The sequence below is a fragment of the Pezoporus flaviventris genome, unplaced genomic scaffold (assembly GCF_033815535.1).
Source record: "Pezoporus flaviventris isolate CSIRO_AGI_PZ_B2104156 unplaced genomic scaffold, CSIRO_AGI_Pfla_v1 ptg000109l, whole genome shotgun sequence".
NCBI lineage: Eukaryota > Metazoa > Chordata > Aves > Psittaciformes > Psittacidae > Pezoporus > Pezoporus flaviventris.
Window position 1 is genome coordinate 210,007 of NW_026892657.1, and position 17,248 is coordinate 227,254.

General features: G+C 50.5%; 1 protein-coding gene across 1 annotated transcript; it reads left to right on the forward strand.

Annotated features, from left to right (window-relative positions):
* The first annotated feature begins 647 nt into the window (after positions 1 to 647).
* LOC133281911 (polyadenylate-binding protein 2-B-like) lies at positions 648 to 4,425 on the forward strand. Its single transcript, XM_061477797.1, has 7 exons — positions 648 to 764; positions 1,266 to 1,374; positions 1,870 to 1,931; positions 2,412 to 2,518; positions 2,627 to 2,714; positions 2,822 to 2,967; positions 3,702 to 4,425. Exons 1-7 carry the CDS (start codon positions 648 to 650, stop codon positions 3,739 to 3,741), a joined length of 669 nt encoding a protein of 222 aa, XP_061333781.1. The 3' UTR covers positions 3,742 to 4,425.
* The last annotated feature ends 12,823 nt before the right edge of the window (positions 4,426 to 17,248 follow it).

A 17,248-nucleotide genomic window follows, 5' to 3' on the forward strand; every position in this document is an offset into this window, starting at 1 on the left:
GGTCCGGGGGGGAGGGGTGTGCACGGCATGACACACGTCCGGAACGGGTCTTAGCTCTGTGGTAAGGACTGAGGCTCTGGAGGCTGGAGCAGAGGGTCAGCTCGCTGCTCACAGGTAGTGATCTCACCACTGTGAGATCAAACCAGGAGCCCCAAGCTGGAAGGGTATGGGTTTACCTTTGTTTAGGTGAGGTAGGGCTCACTCTGTATGGCCTGGGAGCGCTATGGTGGGTCAGGTCCTGTCTCTCCTTCCATTTTAAATCCGGCTTGTGCCTGTTTTTCCTTTTTCACCCACAGGAAGATGCTTCCTGTTCCACTCTGCAGCCCTCCTAAGTTGGGAAATGCCTCAGTATGAACACAAGACCTTTCAGTAGGTCACCAACTTCAGGAGTGAGGACTCCTGCAATTCTGGGGTCTTGCTGCAAGCCTGCCTGCAGCACTGAGAGCAAGCTGCTTTGGTGGCACCTGTTCATCCTTCTGCTGGAAGCACCTTTAAAGCCCTTGTCTGTCTGGCGTTCTGCTTTAGTTCTACGTTAAATGGCTGGGATTTTTTTTCTCTTAAATGGCTTTTTGCCTTTCTTCCTGCCCAGTCCTCTCTTCCTGGACACTTCAGGGATCTGGTTGTAGGACCTGCCGTCCCTGGCAGCAATGGAGGCATCCTGGGATGTGGCAGAGATGGCAGCTCTGTGGAAGACTGTAGATGATGACTTGGACTTGAGCCACCTGGAGGGGGACAGTGTGGAGGAGCTGGTTGTGCAGAACCCAGTGAGTGTGGAATCAGTTTTCCTTGTTTCTCTAAGGAAATGGGAAGCTTTCTACACCTCTGTTCAAGTGCTTCTAAAAATTAAAAATCTTGGGCCCTGATGTTAAAATCCCTGAGCTGAGAAGTTGGAACCTGAATTGTCACTCTCCTGCTGCTTAGCTTTCACTACTGAGGTGTTTTTCTGGCTGAGCAAGAGTACCTGGCTCCTGTTCATCACCAGCTTAAATCTCTGGTTCCCTCTGGCATCTCTGCCCATACTGCTTCAAAAGTATGGGAAAGGAAGTATTATCTGTTTTTTTTCTCCCTAGTGGAGCTGGGAGCTGAACTCCCCTTTTGTGGGACAGGCTGTTGTCCTCAGGCTACCCTTGTCCCCTGCCTGGGAGGGAACTGTGGGTGGAGGTGCATGTTGTGCAGCACTGCAACGTCCCAGCCCAGATTGGGCGGTGGGATCAGGGTGTCCCTGCTCAGTGTACTGCTCATGCAAGTCTTGGTTGGGGTTTCAGGAGCTGGAGGCCATCAACACCAGAGTGCAAGAGATGGAGAAAGAGGATGAGCGGATAAAGGAGCTGCAGCTGGAAGCTGAGAAACGCTTTATTGTGAACCTGGAGGGAGGTATGGGCTGTCCCTGGGTGCTGCTGTCCCCTCAGGGCCAACAGTAGAGCACAGGGTGGTAACTGGAGCCAGAGCATGTGGCTCTGCCTCTCCAGGCAGCCTGAGGCTGGACATGTAAGGTGGATGAGGGATGGGGTCCTGGGTGTGACATGGTGCTATCCACTCTTAGCTCCTACCTGTGCCGACCAAGATGCAGTAAATTAATTCCATTTAATTCAGTTACTTAATTGAGTTTAGTATCAACTGCCCCAGTAGAGCAGTTACCCTGTGGTTTGGGGGCTTTCTGAAGAGAAAGGGGGCAAGGGGATGGAGGAGGAGGAGGAGGCAGAGACAGCCGTGTGGGTATTTGGGTATGCCTGGACGTGACAGGGACTCAAGGAGCTTTATAGTGTATCAGCTCAGTGGTGGTTGTGCTGGTAGAAGACTTCCACAGACACCCCTCTGCCAAAGGGCTCCCATAACTCCAGCATGGCAAAGCAGCCCTTGTCTCTGCAGGTCTCTTCCCAAAGACAACCAAGAAGATGGAGGTTGACCAGCGATCCATCTATGTGGGCAATGTAAGTGGGAGACCCTGGAGCAGAGCCCATCTCCCTACTCCTGGTCCAGCTGGATGTATGTCTGAGAACCTTCTCACCGGGGGCCTTTCCACCCCCCACTGAAGGCTGGCTGGTCCCATCCCAAATGCTTCTCCTCTGCCCAGCCCAGACTGGGAATGTGGCTCAGCATCTGCCTATGATTTTCAACTACTTGCAGATAATCTGTTGCAAGTGTCAGCTCCCCAAACTACGCTGCTGGAAGCTGCTGGTTTTGTGGCGTTTCTTGTTCCCTCAAAGCCAGGGGAGCTGTCTCTTGGATTTGGGCTTCTAGGCTGGAAAATTCATCTGGGTCTGCTGCACCTCAAGAGGTGGTGAAGCTATGGTGGAATGGTGTGAGAGGGGTCAGCTGGGCCCTTTGTCTCTCGTGACGTTGTGTGATTGCAGACCCACAAGCTGGGGGGCTGGCTGGTAGCACTGGAGGGCTTGGGACTGTCGTTGCAGGTAGATTATGGGGGCACGGCAGAAGAGCTGGAGTCTCACTTCCACAGCTGCGGGGAGATCAACCGAGTGACCATCCTCTGTGACAAGTTCTCAGGGCATCCCAAAGGGTCAGTGGTGTGCTCTGGGATTGGGGTCTTGAGGATGCTGCCCTGTGCTCCCCAGCCTTTGGGAGCAGTGGGGTGCCCTGGGGCTCTATTCAACCCATCCCCTTGTAGGTATGCCTACATTGAATTTGAAGAGAAGAGCTCTGTGAAGACTGCGTTGGAGCTGGATAAGAGTGTGTTCAGAGGCCGTGTCATTAAGGTAAGAGCTGGATGAAGCCCTGGGGTGCTGCATCTATCTCTCCCAGCTCTGTTTGAATGGAGCTGTGCCAAAACTTGGTGCTGGCTGAGCCACCCTTTGCCTTCTAGGTGCTGCCCAAGAGGACCAATGTGCCGGGCATCAGCACCACTGACCGTGGGGGCTACCAGGGCTGCTTCCAAGCCCGGGGAGGCCTGGCCCAGCAGGGAGGCTACTACGGAGGGCAGCACCCGAGGGTGCGAGGGAGGACATACAGGTGAGCGGCTGGGTAGGGGGTTTCTTATGTATTTGGGTCAAGACCCTATGTCCCCAGGATGGAGATAGCTGCCCCTTGCTCTGGCCATGCTCTGGCTTTGCACCTTCCATCTGGCATGGGTGAGAGGATGGAGAAGGGCTTCAGCAGGAGTGTCCTCCTGGAGATCTGTGCTAGAAATGTCACCTGCCCATCACGTGCTGTTTGCATCACCCCAGTGCCTGTGGGTTTGGCAGGATCCTGGTGGCTGGTCTGGCTGGGACATGAGCACCTCAGGAGACCTGTGGGCACCTGGAATGGGGGGGGAAGGGCTGAAGCGAGCCCACAGTGATGGCACAGCAGATCCCATCCATGCTGCTGTCCTGGCATCCGTCATCCCCAGTGCAGGCCTGGAGCTATTCTCTGGCACACCTCCTGTTGCTCATACATCTGTGAGCTCGCTGTGGATTAGCTTTACTGATGCCCCAGCACCTTTGGCGCTGTGGTAGGAAGCAGAGAAGAGCTTTGGAGGTGAAAGAAGCACCTGGAGACCTGCAGGGATTTGTGTGGCCATCACACTCGCAGCCTGGCCAGTCTGAGCTGTGCCTGGCTTTGGGGGTTCAGTCTAGGTTAGCTGGGGCAGAAGGGTGAATCCAGCTCTTGGAGGGGTGAAGGAGCCGAGTAGCTGTGCTTTTTGGCACAGCTCACAGCTGAGCAATGCTGCAGTGCTTCAGGATGCTGGTTTTGTTGTTCTTTAGGGGTCGGGCAAGGCTGCTGCCTTGGTATTTTCCATGCTAGAAAGGATTGGACTACCCTGGTGATGCCGACAGAACTGAAATGAAGAGATGGGATTGCAGAGATCTCACAATATGCCTACTCAAGTAAAAAAGATTAATTTAAAGAAGGCCATCTGCCTGGCTGTGAGGATTACTGGGGAGGCAGCCATGTGCTGTGCTGCAGGAGGGAAGACTGGATCCCCTCCATCTGCACATCCTGCAGGTGTCCCAGAGGAGCTCACCTTAGCTTTGCTTAGGAGATTGCATTTTCATCAAGAACAGTCTTATTCTAGAGAACACTGTCCTCAGGAGGGAGGAGCTCTCCCAAACCATTAAGGCTCATTCTCATCCCATAGAAAAGGGCTGCACTGGAGGGTTTAGTTTGCTTTCTAGGTGTCCAAATGTCTTCCACCCCACTGTGAGGATGGACCTGCCCTGCTTGACCTGTGAAGCTCCCTCAGCTTTGCCAGTTTTCTATGGAAGCTGGATGCTGCTTTCTCTTGCTCATAAGAAGGTCCTAAAGGCCTTTCTAAAGACTCTTTTCTTCTTCAGATCAGTGGAGAAAGTCTTGGGTTGCAGCTCTAGATCTGACTGCTGGGGAGCTTTTCCTTCATCAGCCTCATGGATTTCTGACCTTCCTCTTGGGAAGAGGATGGAGCCAATTATGTGGTTTGGGTCTGTTTTTTAGCTTGTTTTTTGTGGGTGTATACCAAACGGACGCTACCACCCGGGTATACGCCTTTACCTATGAGATTTCCTATCTCGATTTATGGAAGGCTTCCAAACCTTGCGTACGCTTACCAAACCAACCCAATTACCAATTTAGTCTTTATGCAAGATGCCCCCTGTACCTTACAGACTATACAAAAGAAAAGAATACCTTTTTATTAGATGGTCCTTGTCTGTTCCGGCGGTGATCCGAATGAGTTGAGGGGTCCCACCGGGAAAAATTCCTAAGTGCCCTAGGGAGCCCTGTCCTCAGCGGGTCCTGCAGCAGAGCAGAGAGGGTCCCATCAGAGTCGCCAAATTGATTTGTGGAAAACTCCAGGAACAAACTCGCCAACAAAGTTTTCAAGAGGACAAGCAGGTATTCTTTATTGCGGCACCGGGAGACACGGGGGATAGCTCCTCCTAACGTGTGTCCCCCAATTGCCACACAAGCCGTCCTTTTATAGCCACTGGGCATACATACGTATTCATGAGGCTACGTGTGGATTACATCATTTTCCAGAGAGTTCCTCGCATGCGTACAGAATCGTGGTGGTGGTCTCTGAGGGTCGTTTACTTCCTCCAACAATCTTCATCACTTCTGGCAGCCTTTGAAGCATGTGCAGTAGATGCTCATACCAGTTTAATTGGTTCGTTAGCACCAGAGACATAATACTCCTCCTATCCTCCCACTTATCAGTTAGTTTAACTGTAGCCCATCCTGGACACCTGCAGTTCCCAGATACTCCTTACCCTGTGTCCTGTTCTAGAATGTTTTTCTTAAACTGTATCAACTATAACATTTATCTTATGACAATTCTCAGTATGATCTCTAGCTGTACTCTGCTTTTTCTTCTGTGTATCACGCACCTCAGTAATTTTCCATTGCTACTGTTACAAAGCCATCAAACTTAACATTACTTAAAACTAATTTGAGAGGTTTCTATATTCCATTTTGTGATTTTGTGCCCCCTTGTCTCACTGTCCAGCCTCAGGGAAAATCTTTTGGTCCTCCTATATCGTCATCTAACCCTAGACCAGACCCAAACCCAAACCTGCTTAACTTTCAAGGTCAGACGAAATGGGCCGTTCTCAGGATGGTATGTCCGTGGTTAAAACACACTCTGTATATGTGCCAACATGGTGATCCCCATCACAATCAGCAGGTGGGTCTCAAGGGTACCCAAAGGCCATTCAAAACCTTCAGAACTCTCAAATGATGCTGTGAATAGTCTGGTGGGGGAGCGGGGGGCGTAAGGGAATGTCTCCTTCATAGGCTGACAACCTAAGAAGGGAAAAAAAAGGTGTAATTGCTGAAATATTCCATTATATGCCTTCAAAAGTATAGACGTGTTGACCACACTGGGAGCGCAAGCCAGCCTAGTTTCATGATCAGTGAGTCTATTGTATTACAAGTCATTACCATGAAGTACAGGGAAACAAGAACCTTAGGCCAGGCCCCCCAGCTGATAAGCACTAAACCAGCAAATACTGGCTCTAACTAAGGTGCGACATGCTGAAACTGTGAGATCAAGTGCAAGAACTCTGAGAACCAATAAATCAGCATTGTGACGAGTGACTATTAATCCAAAACAATGAATGCTTATCACAAATACGATTAGAGACACTCTGCTCACATCTGTTGTTATCTCAACCCTTCGTGCCCCATGTTGGGCGCCACAAAGAACTGTCGTGGTTTAAGCCCAGCCGCTATCTCAGAACCATGCAGCCACTCGCTCAATCCCCCCTTCCTTCCTCCCCCCTCTCCCAGAGGGATGGGGAAGAGAATTGAAAGAATGTATCTCCCATGGGTTGAGATAAGAGCCATCCAGTAACTACAGCATAACACAAACCACTACTACTGCTACCACCAGTAATATTAATGATAAGGGAAATAACAAGGGAAGAGAATACAACCACTCACCACCTACCGACCGATGCCCCGCCCGACCCGAGCTGTGATCTAACCCTTCCGGGTAACTGCCCCCAATATATATACTGGGCATGACGTTCTGTGGTATGGAATACTTCTTTGGCTTGTTTGGGTCAGATGTCCTGTCTCTGCTTCCTCCCGGCTTCCCCTCCTCCCTGGCAGAACATGAGACTCAGAAAGTCCTTGGTCAGAGTAAACATTACTTAGCAACATCTAAAAACATCAGTGTGTTATCAGCGTTGTTCCCAGTCTGAAAGTCAAGCACAGCACTGCACCAGCTAGTAAGAAGGAGAAAAATGACTGCTACTGCTGAACCCAGGACACATCTGAAGCTTTAGAGCCAGGCACCCAACTAGCATGTGGGATGGGATGTATAGGTTACAACAATAAGGAGCGCTTTAATTATGTTAAAACAATAAGGAACGCTTTTAGCTTTGTTTAGCTGCTTGAATGCTTTAAGGGGGGATAGGTAACCAAGGAGACGCATCCTGTTACGGGATGTGGTGAAACCTATGCACTAAACAAGTAACCATACAAGGAATGAAATATACGGGTCTAAGATCGTGGTTAAGCTTGTGATAGACATTTTCCTGTTAATGTATTGCCGAGAAGTTTCAGTATGTTTCTTCTCCTGGAGAGAAGACCCCAGCAACGGGACAGAAACAAATGAAAAGGAGCCACATCGCGTTTCGGACAAAGAAGACAACAGGATTGGCTGAAACTCAAACCCAGGAACTGAAACCCTGGACCGAGAAGTATAAGAGACTGGACCCCAAAAACCCCGGTGTGCGTTGTTGGCGGAGCGGGGACTCCCCACGCACCCAGCGCTGCTTGCTTATTGCCTCTTGATATTAATCAATTGTAATAAAATAATTAAATCAGATCACGGCCAAGGCTAAATTTTTATAACACAGGTAACTCCCAGTTACATCCCGGGCATGACATGCTGTGGTATGGAATACCTCTTTGGCTAGCTTGGGTCAGGTGTCCTCTCTTTGCTTCCTCCCGGCTTCCCCTCCTCCCTGGCAGAGCATGAGACTCACAAAGTTCTTGGTCAGACTAAACATTTGAGCAGTAACTAAAACCATCAGTGTTATCAGCGCTGTTCCCATGCTGAAAGTCAAAAACACAGCGCTGCACCAGCTACTAAGAAGGAGAAAAAATGGCTGCTACTGCTGAACCCAGGACACTGGTGCAGTGCTGTGTTTTTGACTTTCAACCTGGGAACAACGCTGATAACACCGATGGTTTTAGTTGTTGCTAAGTAATGCTTACTCTGATCAAGGACTTCTTCAGTCTCATGCTCTGCCAGGGAGGAGGGGCACAGGTAGCCGAGAGGAAGCAGAGACAGGTCACATGACCCAAACTAGCCAAAGGGGTATTCCATACCACAGCACGTCATGCCCAGTATAGAAACTGGGGGGAGTTATCCGGAAGGCCCAGATCTCTGCTTGGGTCGGGCTGGGTATTGGTCGGTGGGCGGTGAGCAATTGTATTCTCAATACAATTGAGGATACAATGCTCCAACCTTCACTGGGGCTCCTCCAGCTATGCACACACATGTGCATTCAACCACACCGCCAGCTATGCACACGTGTGCATTCACCCATGCTGCTGGCCATGCACATGCATGTGCATTCAGCCCATGCCACCCTGGGGACAGCATCATGGCTGAGGATGCAGCATGCAGTGGGCTCATACATCCCAAATAGGAAATGTTTGTGGAATGGTGCTTGGCAGGAACCGGGTGTTTTGCTGGGAAGCTCTGACTTCAGCAGGGAAATATGCTGCTGGCAGGGAGCAGTGGTGTCAAATGATGGGAACAGGCCAGTTCTTACCACTCTCCCCATCCTGTGATGGCCAGGATGGATGGGAAAGGCCAGGGCCTAGTGAGCATCGCACCACGCTGTTGCAGGGTACATCACCCTGTCCCCCGGCCAGCATCCCACATGCGTGGAGGTGGCCCTGAACCAGGAGATGACCCTGATGTCACACTGAGGGAGGTTGGCAGCGTTGGCTGAGCACCCTGAGCTTGCCCCAGTGCCCACGGGAAGATGCTGCAGGAAGCAAACCCCAGCCACCCTGCCCGGCACCATGCCACCAGTGTTGGCATGACTATAGGGATGGTGCCCCCAGGCACAGCCCCAGGTGGGTGCTGCTCTGTGGGCAGGGGACTCCTCCAGCCGTGTCTGCACAGAACAGCCTGTCCTCATGCCTCCAAGCAGAAACAAGAGAGCCATGTTCACTTTAGAAAGGAAAACAGTGACTGCATCGCTTAGTCCTTACATGCATATGTTGTGGTTTAAACCCAGCCACACAGCTTGTTCACTCACTCCCCCCCCTTCCTCCCTCTTTCTTTCCTTCCCCACCCCCTACTCCCGGAGGGATGGGGAGAAGATTTGAAAGAATGTAACTCCCACAGGTTGAGATAAGAACAGTCCAGTAACTAAGGTATAACACAAATCACTACTGCTACCACCAATGATAATAATGATAAGAGAAAATAACAAGGGAAGAGAATAGAATATCACCTGCTGAAATGAGTATGACCCAAAAGAGAGCCCGTGCCCTTCCGAGTAACTCTCAGTTACATGACATGCTGTGGTACGGAATACTTCTTTGGTCAGTTTGGGTCAGGTGTCCTGTCTCTGCTTCCTCCCAGCTTCCCCTCCTCCCTGGCAGAGCATGAGGCTCAGAAAGTCCTTGGCCAGACCAAACATTTGAGCAGTAACTAAAACCATTGGTGCTATCAGCACCGTTCCCAGGCCGAAAGTCAAAAACACAGCACTGCACCAGCTACCAAGAAGGAGAAAAAATGACTGCTACTGCTGAACCCAGGACAGCATGTAAACCACAACTTTTGTAGACCCTTTTTTTCACTTTTCATTGACCCAGTAAAACATTGGCTGGGGTTTCACCCTGTCTTTCTGGCCTGGCTTTCTGTCCTGGGTTCAGCAGTAGCAGTCATGTTTTTTCCTTTGTGTTAGCTGGTGCAGTGCTGTGTTTTGACTTCTAGTTTGAGAACAGTGTTGGTGAAGCCGATGTTTTCGGTTGTTGCTAAGTGATGTTTACCCTCACCAAGGACTCTGTGAGGCTCATGCTCTGCCAGGGAGGAGGGGAAGCTGTGAGGAAGCAGAGACGGGGCGCCTGACCCGGGCTAGCCGGGGAGGTATTCCATACCACAGCACGTCATGCCCGGGGTGGGGGGTAACTGGGAGTTACCCGGAAGGACACGGGCTTCCGGGTGGAACTCGCTTTCTTGGCCGGTGGTATCGTATTCTCTTCCCTTGTTATTTTCCCTTATCATTGTTTTAGCTGATAGTAGCGGTGGTGATTTGTTGCTGGACTGTTCTTGTCTCAACCCGTAGGAGTTGCACTCTCTCGATCCTCCTCCCCGTTCCTCCGGGAGCGGGGAAGGGGAGAGCCCCGGTGCGGGGAGGGGGCGGGGGAGACGGACACGGACCTCGATTGTTGTCAGCTCGGCACCACTCACTGGAAGTGAGTGAACAAGTTACCTGACTGGGTTTAAACCACGACACTTTCCCACTTACCACCTTCTGCAACCCCAAGGCTGTGAGACATTGCTCCCCCAGCCCCACAGCACTGCCACCAGCTTTGATTTGCAGAACTCATGACCCTGGGATGTTTTACGGCAGGAGCTGGGAACCTTTTCCTGATCTTTGGGGAGGCAATGGCCACAGCTCAGCTCCAGAAATAGCCTGGGGATGAAGGGGAAGGCTGAGTGCCCCAGGGAGATGCAGGGTTGCTGGGGGATGCTGCATGCCCTGGAGATAAAGCTTGAGCACCCCAGAGATGCAGGGATGATGGATACCCTGGGGGTGTAGGGATGCTGGGTGCTCCAGGGATGCAGGGAGATGCCTGAGCACCCCAGGGATGCTTGGTGCCCTGAGGATGCAGGAGGATGCTTGAGCACCCCAGGGATGCTGGGTGCCCCAGGGATGTGCAGGGATGCTGAGCATCCCAGGGATGCAGGGATGCTTGGTGTCCTGAGGATGCAGGAGGATGCCTGAGCACCCCTGGAACATGCAGAGATGCTGGGTGCTGTGTTCATGTGCAGGAGAGCACATCTCCCACCCCAGATGACCGCTCACACACCTCCTGCATTCCCCCATATACTTAGTGTGATATTTTAGTGTGTTTTGCCAGCTAAAGACCAGATCCCTCTCAGAGTGTGGGGCAGGTTAGGTCTACACTGGCGACCACAACAATCCCTTCCAGGCACCATGTTTCTCTGAGCCCCAGCTCTGCCCCCAACTTCTCACCATAAGTTTAATGGTGAAATACATTTGCTTGCCCCTCCGGGGTCCTACAAGCATCCATCAAGCCAGAGCTGCAAAGCCCTGAGTGCATGTCTGGGTTCAGCTGTAGCAGTCATCTTTCTCCTTCTTAGTAGCTGGTGCAGAGCTGTGTTTTTGACTTTAGTCTGAGAACAATGTTGATAACACACCAATGTTTTTAGTTGTTGCTAAGTAATAATTACTCTGATCGAGGACTTTTCTAGTCTCATGCTCTGCCAGTGAGGAGGGGCACGGGAAGCTGGGAGGAAGCAGAGACAGGACACCTGACCCAAGCTAGCCAAAGGGGTATTCCATATCACAGCACATCATGCCCAGTATAGAAACTGGGGGGAGTCACCCAGAAGGCCAGATCACTGCTCAGGTCAGGATGGGTATCAGTCGGTGGGTGGTGAGCAACTGTATTGTTCATCACTTGTGTTTATTGGTTTCTTTTCCTTTACCCTTTTAGTTTTATATTCTTTCCCCTTGTTATTTCCCTTATCATCATTATTATTGGTGGTAGCAGTAGTAGTTTTGTATTATACTTTAATTACTGGACTGTTTGTATCTCAACCCATGGGATTTACATTCTTGCAGTTATCCTCCCTATCCCTCTGGGAGCAGGGGGGAAGAAAGGAGGGTAGTGAGTGAGCAGCTGTGTGGTTCTGAATTACCAGGTGGGCTTAAACCACAACAGTGCGCAAAAGTCCTGCCAAAGGGCTAAATACTACTCACCCCCAATATTCTTAGCCATAGCCACACATCTAATTCCCTGGTGGATTAGGACTGTCCCAGCCATGAGTGCATTTCATCTCCATCCCAGTTTCCTCCTTTGCCTGACATAAGGCTGGCACAGGGGTGGCTGCATTCTCCCATGTCAGTGGCTCCAAACATTCCTGCAGCTGAACCATGCTGGGGCCAGCCCTGTGCACCCCAGCTCTGTGCACCCAGCCTCGTGCACCCCAGCCCCGTGCACCCCAGCCCCATGCACCCAGCCCCGTACACCCAGCCCCATGCACCCAGCCCTCTTCACCCCGCCCCATGCAACCCAGCTCCATTCACCCCAGCCCCGTGCACCCCAACTCTGTTCACCCCGCCCCATGCAACCCAGCTCCATTCACCACAGCCCCGTTCACCCCGCCCCATGCACCCCAGGCCCATTCACCCCAGTCCTGTGCACCCCAGCCCTCTCTGCTCCTGGTGGCAGCAGATGCAGCTCACCAGCCTCTCAGCTCCCAGCTATTTTTCGGAGGATATCGGTGGCTAAATCTTGTGCCGTGTGGGCTCAAGGCTTCCTGGCAGCATGTTGGCTGCTACCTTGCACAGCACTTTTGGACTCCACGTTTTCCCATATGAGCTGGTAGCATTGCTGTGTACCACGGATAGGTTGTTCTCAGTATAGGACCACACTGTTGGATGGGAAAACCATCCCAGCACAGGGATGGCTGCAGCAGAAGAGGAGATTCGCAGCCCCTTGGCACCAACCCCTGCCCTATTTAACAACCTGCTCCCATCTGCATCCCCATCTCTGTCCACATCCCCATCCTGTCCCCATCTGCATCCCCATCTACATCTCCATCCTGTCCCCATCCTCGTCCCCAGTCCCCATCCCTCGTTCCCTGCTCTGAAGCCCCCCAAGGTGCCAGCACAGTCCCAGGGATGCTGCGGAACACTGCACCCAGGGCACAGAGCCCAGCACCTGGATGGGGAGTGCTGCATACCCCCGTGGCTAGCCATTCTGCTTCTCTCTCTTCTCCCCTTATGAAAATTGATAATGAACCTTTTGTCCAAGGGGCTGTTGTGTTTATTTGTTGCAGGACACTGATATGGAAATTGCAGCTGGCAAGCAGCTCCTCATCCTCCTGGCAATCTGCAGCCTTGCACAGCTGTTGGGCAGAGATAAGCAGGTGCTTATTCACAGCCCTGTAGCTGCCTGCCAGGGCAGCCCTACCTGATCGCTCCAATCTCGGTGAAAAACTACTTGAGGTTCGGCTACTGTGATGGAGTCGATAGGGACTGCACCAGACAGCTCCCCCAACTCCCTGCCCTCACTCCTGCCTCCTGCTGTCCACATCCTCTCTGCTCCCTCCATTTCCCTGCTCTGTCTTCCCTGTTATCTCCCTCTCCACATCCCTTTGATTTCTTTTTTTTCCTTAAAGAATTTGTCTTTGTGTTTCACAAACTCTCAGCAGTTCCCATCTCCCCAGCTTGGCCACTGCTCTCCTTCCCATTTCTTGCCCCTGCCTTTGCTCCCTCATCCACATTTTCCTGGGATAGAAGAGGCAGATTTGAACATCCACGTAGAAAAGCCCCATCCCAGCCACATGCTTGCAGCACCCAGGGCCCTGACTACTTACAGCCCAAAAGGCAGCACCCGCTTTGGGAGGCAATGGTCTGGTTTGGGTTCAGCAGCTACCAGTGGTGTTTTGATCATGTGTTATTGCTGTCACTTCCTTTCACCTTGATATTCCCTGCACCGGGACAGCTTCAGATGGAAAGGGGAAGGCAGTGGAGTACTGCAGGCAGTGGGGCATGTGGCCATGGGTGCCCACCAGGGCATTCCCAAGCTCCAGGGAAGCATGCGGAGCTGAGCATGAGGCTGGCACAGCCCCAGGAAGTGTGAAGGCGGCCAGCGGGTGCTGCAGTGGGGCTCCAGCTGCCCCTGGGGATTTCTACCTTCCTACCACCCTCTTGCTCTGAGTGTAGCGGTGGTGGTGATGCAGAGGGTTGACCGATGTACAGGGGGGTTATACAAGGGGGTTAGAGGAATTCGATTGCTTAAACAAAAGTATTGTCTGTTGTAAATACCTACTAAGCAGAACAAAGACACCTGGTTCTATTGATAAGGAAAAGCAGACACCTGATTCTACTGATAAGCAGCTATTGATAAGGAAAAGCAGACGCCTGAATCGACTGATAAGGGGGAGAAGCAGATGGTTTATGGCTGGGACACTGACCAAACCCTAAGGCCATATGTGAAGACTAAAAGGTGAAAAGTTCAAGAAGAGGAAGACTCATTTACTTCATCTTGAGACCCCTGCCCATGACCAGAGGGGACACTGCACAGGCGCAGAGGACCTTCTGGCTCATTATAATATGAAGCGGGGATAGGACATGAATACGTAGAGGCGTGTTGTGCAACCTTATGAATATACATAACTTTAGAGAATAAATGTAGAGGGAAACAACACTGAGGCACGCATGACTTTGAGGAATTATCCCCATGCATCTCAGCGCTGAACAAAAAGCATGCCTACTTTACAACTTTAACGAGTTGTGGAGTCAATTAGCGTATCAATTTGGCAAGCCAGCCAGTAGGTCTCTGTCAAATGCAGGACCGGCTGGGAGATGGATATCCTGGGAGCCCCAGACCGCTTGCCTGGAGGAGCTCCGCTTCTCATATTTTTTTAATTGTTGGGTTCATGTAAAAGTTTTTAACGGGTAGCAGTTTAACATTTCGGGCATGAAAGGGTTAATGTAAAAGTGCGGCTGCCGGCAGGTATTTATAGTTGCTGCTGAAGCAGGCAGGCGGCTGTAGCTGCCGCAGAGCAGGCCAGCGTTTGCAGGGTGAAAAAAAAAAAAAAAGGAGCAATGATGCTGCAAATGTGCAGTTTAACCTGTCTGCTTCTCAGGAACTGATTTCCTGGGGGAGGGGCTATATTTGTGTCCACCTGACTACAGGTCCAAGGTCTATGGCGACTGCCTGCAAAGTTTGTCAAGCCTTGCCATGAACTCGACAAGACGAATGGAAAAACCTGATGCCTCAGCTACAGGAGCTGACCGTAAATAGCCCAAGCAGATAGAAGAGAAAAAACGAATGATTGCAAAACATCACTTGGGGGCAAATGAAAAGTAACATCCTGAATATGTGTGCTTGTAAAGTAGCTATTATTAGAGGTTGTGATTTTGTGTATAAAACCAAGATGCGCGGATTGACTCCACAACTCGTTAAAATTGTAAAGTAGGTATGCTTTTTATTCAGCGCTGAGACGCACGGGGATAATTCCTCAAAGTCATGCGTACCTCAGTGTTGTTTCCCTCTACATTTATTCTCTAAAGTTATATATATTCATAAGGTTGCACAACACGCCTATACATATTCATGTCCTATCCCCGCTTCATATTATAATGAGCCAGAAGGTCCTCTGCGCCTGCGCAGTGCCCCCTCTGGTCATGGGCAGGGGTCTCAAGATGAAGTAACTGAGTCTTCCTCCTGTGGGTAGGGGTCTTCAAGATGAAGTAAATGAGTCTTCCTCTTCTTGCAATTTTCACCTTTCAGTCTTCACATATGGCCTTAGGTTTGGTCGGTATCCCAGCCATAAACCATCTGCTTCTCCCCCTTATCAGTAGATTTAGGTGTCTGCTTTTCCTTATCAATAGCTGCTTATCAATAGGATCAAGTGCCTGCATTTCCTTATCAATAGCTGCTTATCAATAGGACCAAGTGTCTGCTTTTCCTTATCAATAGGACCAGGTGCCTTTGTTCTGCTTAGCAGGCATTTACAACAGACAATACTTTTCTTTAAGCAAGCAAATTCCTCTAACCCCCTTGTACAACCCCCCTGTACAACCCCCCTGTACATTGGTCAACTCTCTGCATCAATCCCCCCTTTTTCTATAAAGTTAGTAAATTCTTTTACTGTATTATTCATGACAGAGCTATCCATGTTCCTTAGTCCTATAGCCGAGATTAAAAGGCCTTGTTTCATTATGCCCCTGAACCATCCAGTAACTCCTAGGTTATTTAACCATTCATTCAATCTGCCTCCAATAATTCTAAGCTCTTGCATATTTTCCTGCAATTTTCGCAGTTTAGCATGAATTGATTCAGAATGGTCAGATAAGTTCATGCAGCACATACTTTTGAAATCCCCACGACCATCCTATAACAATCTATGTTACCTCCCGGGCTTATGTGCTTCTAGTTGGAAAGGCTTCTGGTCAACCTGAAAAGGTGTCTGTTAGTATTAACAAATGTCTATACTCCTTTTTCTATCGTTTTGCAAATTCTTTTTGCAACATATTTTCCGTTTACAATTCCAGAAAATTTTGTTATACCACAAGTAATCAATATTAAAACCATTAATAGTAATGTCGTGGTTTAAACCCAGTCAGGTAACTTGTTCACTCACTCCCAGTGAGTGGTGCCGAGCTGACAACAATCGAGGTCCGTGTCTGTCTCCCCCCCCCCCCCCCGCACCGGGGCTCTCCCCTTCCCCGCTCCCGAGGAACGGGGAGGAGGATCGAGAGAGTGCAACTCCTACGGGTTGAGACGAGAACAGTCCAGCAACAAATCACCACCGCTACTATCAGCTAAAAACAATGATAAGGGAAAATAACAAGGGAAGAGAATACGATACCACCGGCCAAGAAAACGAGTTCCACCCGGAAGCCCGTGTCCTGCCAGGTAACTCCCAATTACCCCCCACCCCGGGCATGACGTGCTGTGGTATGGAATACCTCCCTGGCTAGCCCGGGTCAGGCGCCCCATCTCTGCTTCCTCACAGCTTCCCCTCCTCCCTGGCAGAGCATGAGCCTCACAAAGTCCTTGGTCAGGGTAAACATCACTTAGCAACAACTGAAAACATCGACTTCACCAACACTGTTCTCAGGCTGGAAGTCAAAACACAGCACTGCACCAGCTACCACAAAGGAAAAAAAACATGACTGCTACTGCTGAATCCAGGACATTATCCACCCCTTATTCCATACCATTCACGTCGTGCTCAGATCCCACATTTTCAATACACCATCGCTCTCCCACATATATACATCCATATACATACAGACCAAGAGGAAAAAATCATTTTCTTAGTGCATGGACCAATCCCTATAATGCTGCCGAGTCCATTCGGTCCATGATGTTCAAAGTTCATTCTCTGTTGGGATGATGGCTGGAGGGAAGTCAGGGCCAGTCGCTGGTGAGCTGGAGACATCTAGTTGATGGGCTATAAAAGCATTACACAGCAGGCAACAGCATACAATTGAGTTGACTGGCTGTTTTCCCCTAAAATCAAATCCCCTTGAGGTATACATCGGACTTCCCCATCTTCCCGCATTACCCACCAAGTATATCCAGGTCCCTGAGCAAAAGCAATCCCACGAGTGGGTTTGCCTTTACCTGAAGCAGGAATAACCCAGACTGTCTTCCCCAGCAAATTCTTAATATGCACCACGGGAACTTTGTCCCCCTCTACAATATGTAAAAGTTCTGACTGGGCTGGGCCAGCCCTGTTGGCAGATCCTCTGGTGTTGACCAACCAGGTGGCCTTTGGTAAGTGTGTATCCCAATGCTTGAAAGTTCCCCCACCCATTGCTCTCAGTGTAGTTTTTAACAGCCCATTGTACCGTTCGATTTTCCCAGAGGCTGGTGCATGGTAGGGGATGTGATATACCCACTCAATGCCATGCTCTTTGGCCCAAATATCTATAAGGTTATTCTGGAAATGAGTCCCATTGTCTGACTCAATTCTCTCTGGGGTGCCGTGTCGCCACAAAATCTGTTTCTCAAGGCCCAGGATAGTGTTCCGGGCAGTGGCATGGGGCACAGCGTATGTTTCCAGCCACCCAGTGGTTGCTTCCACCACGTT

What these genes read in the sequence shown, in the direction of transcription:
- LOC133281911 (XM_061477797.1), top strand. Translation starts at nt 648, where the DNA reads ATGGAGGCATCCTGGGATGTGGCAGAGATGGCAGCTCTGTGGAAGACT. An exon ending in TATTGTGAACCTGGAGGGAG is followed by an intron (nt 1,375 to 1,869) that starts GTATGGGCTGTC and finishes TTGTCTCTGCAG; the next exon opens with GTCTCTTCCCAAAGACAACC. An exon ending in TTCTCAGGGCATCCCAAAGG is followed by an intron (nt 2,519 to 2,626) that starts GTCAGTGGTGTG and finishes ATCCCCTTGTAG; the next exon opens with GTATGCCTACATTGAATTTG.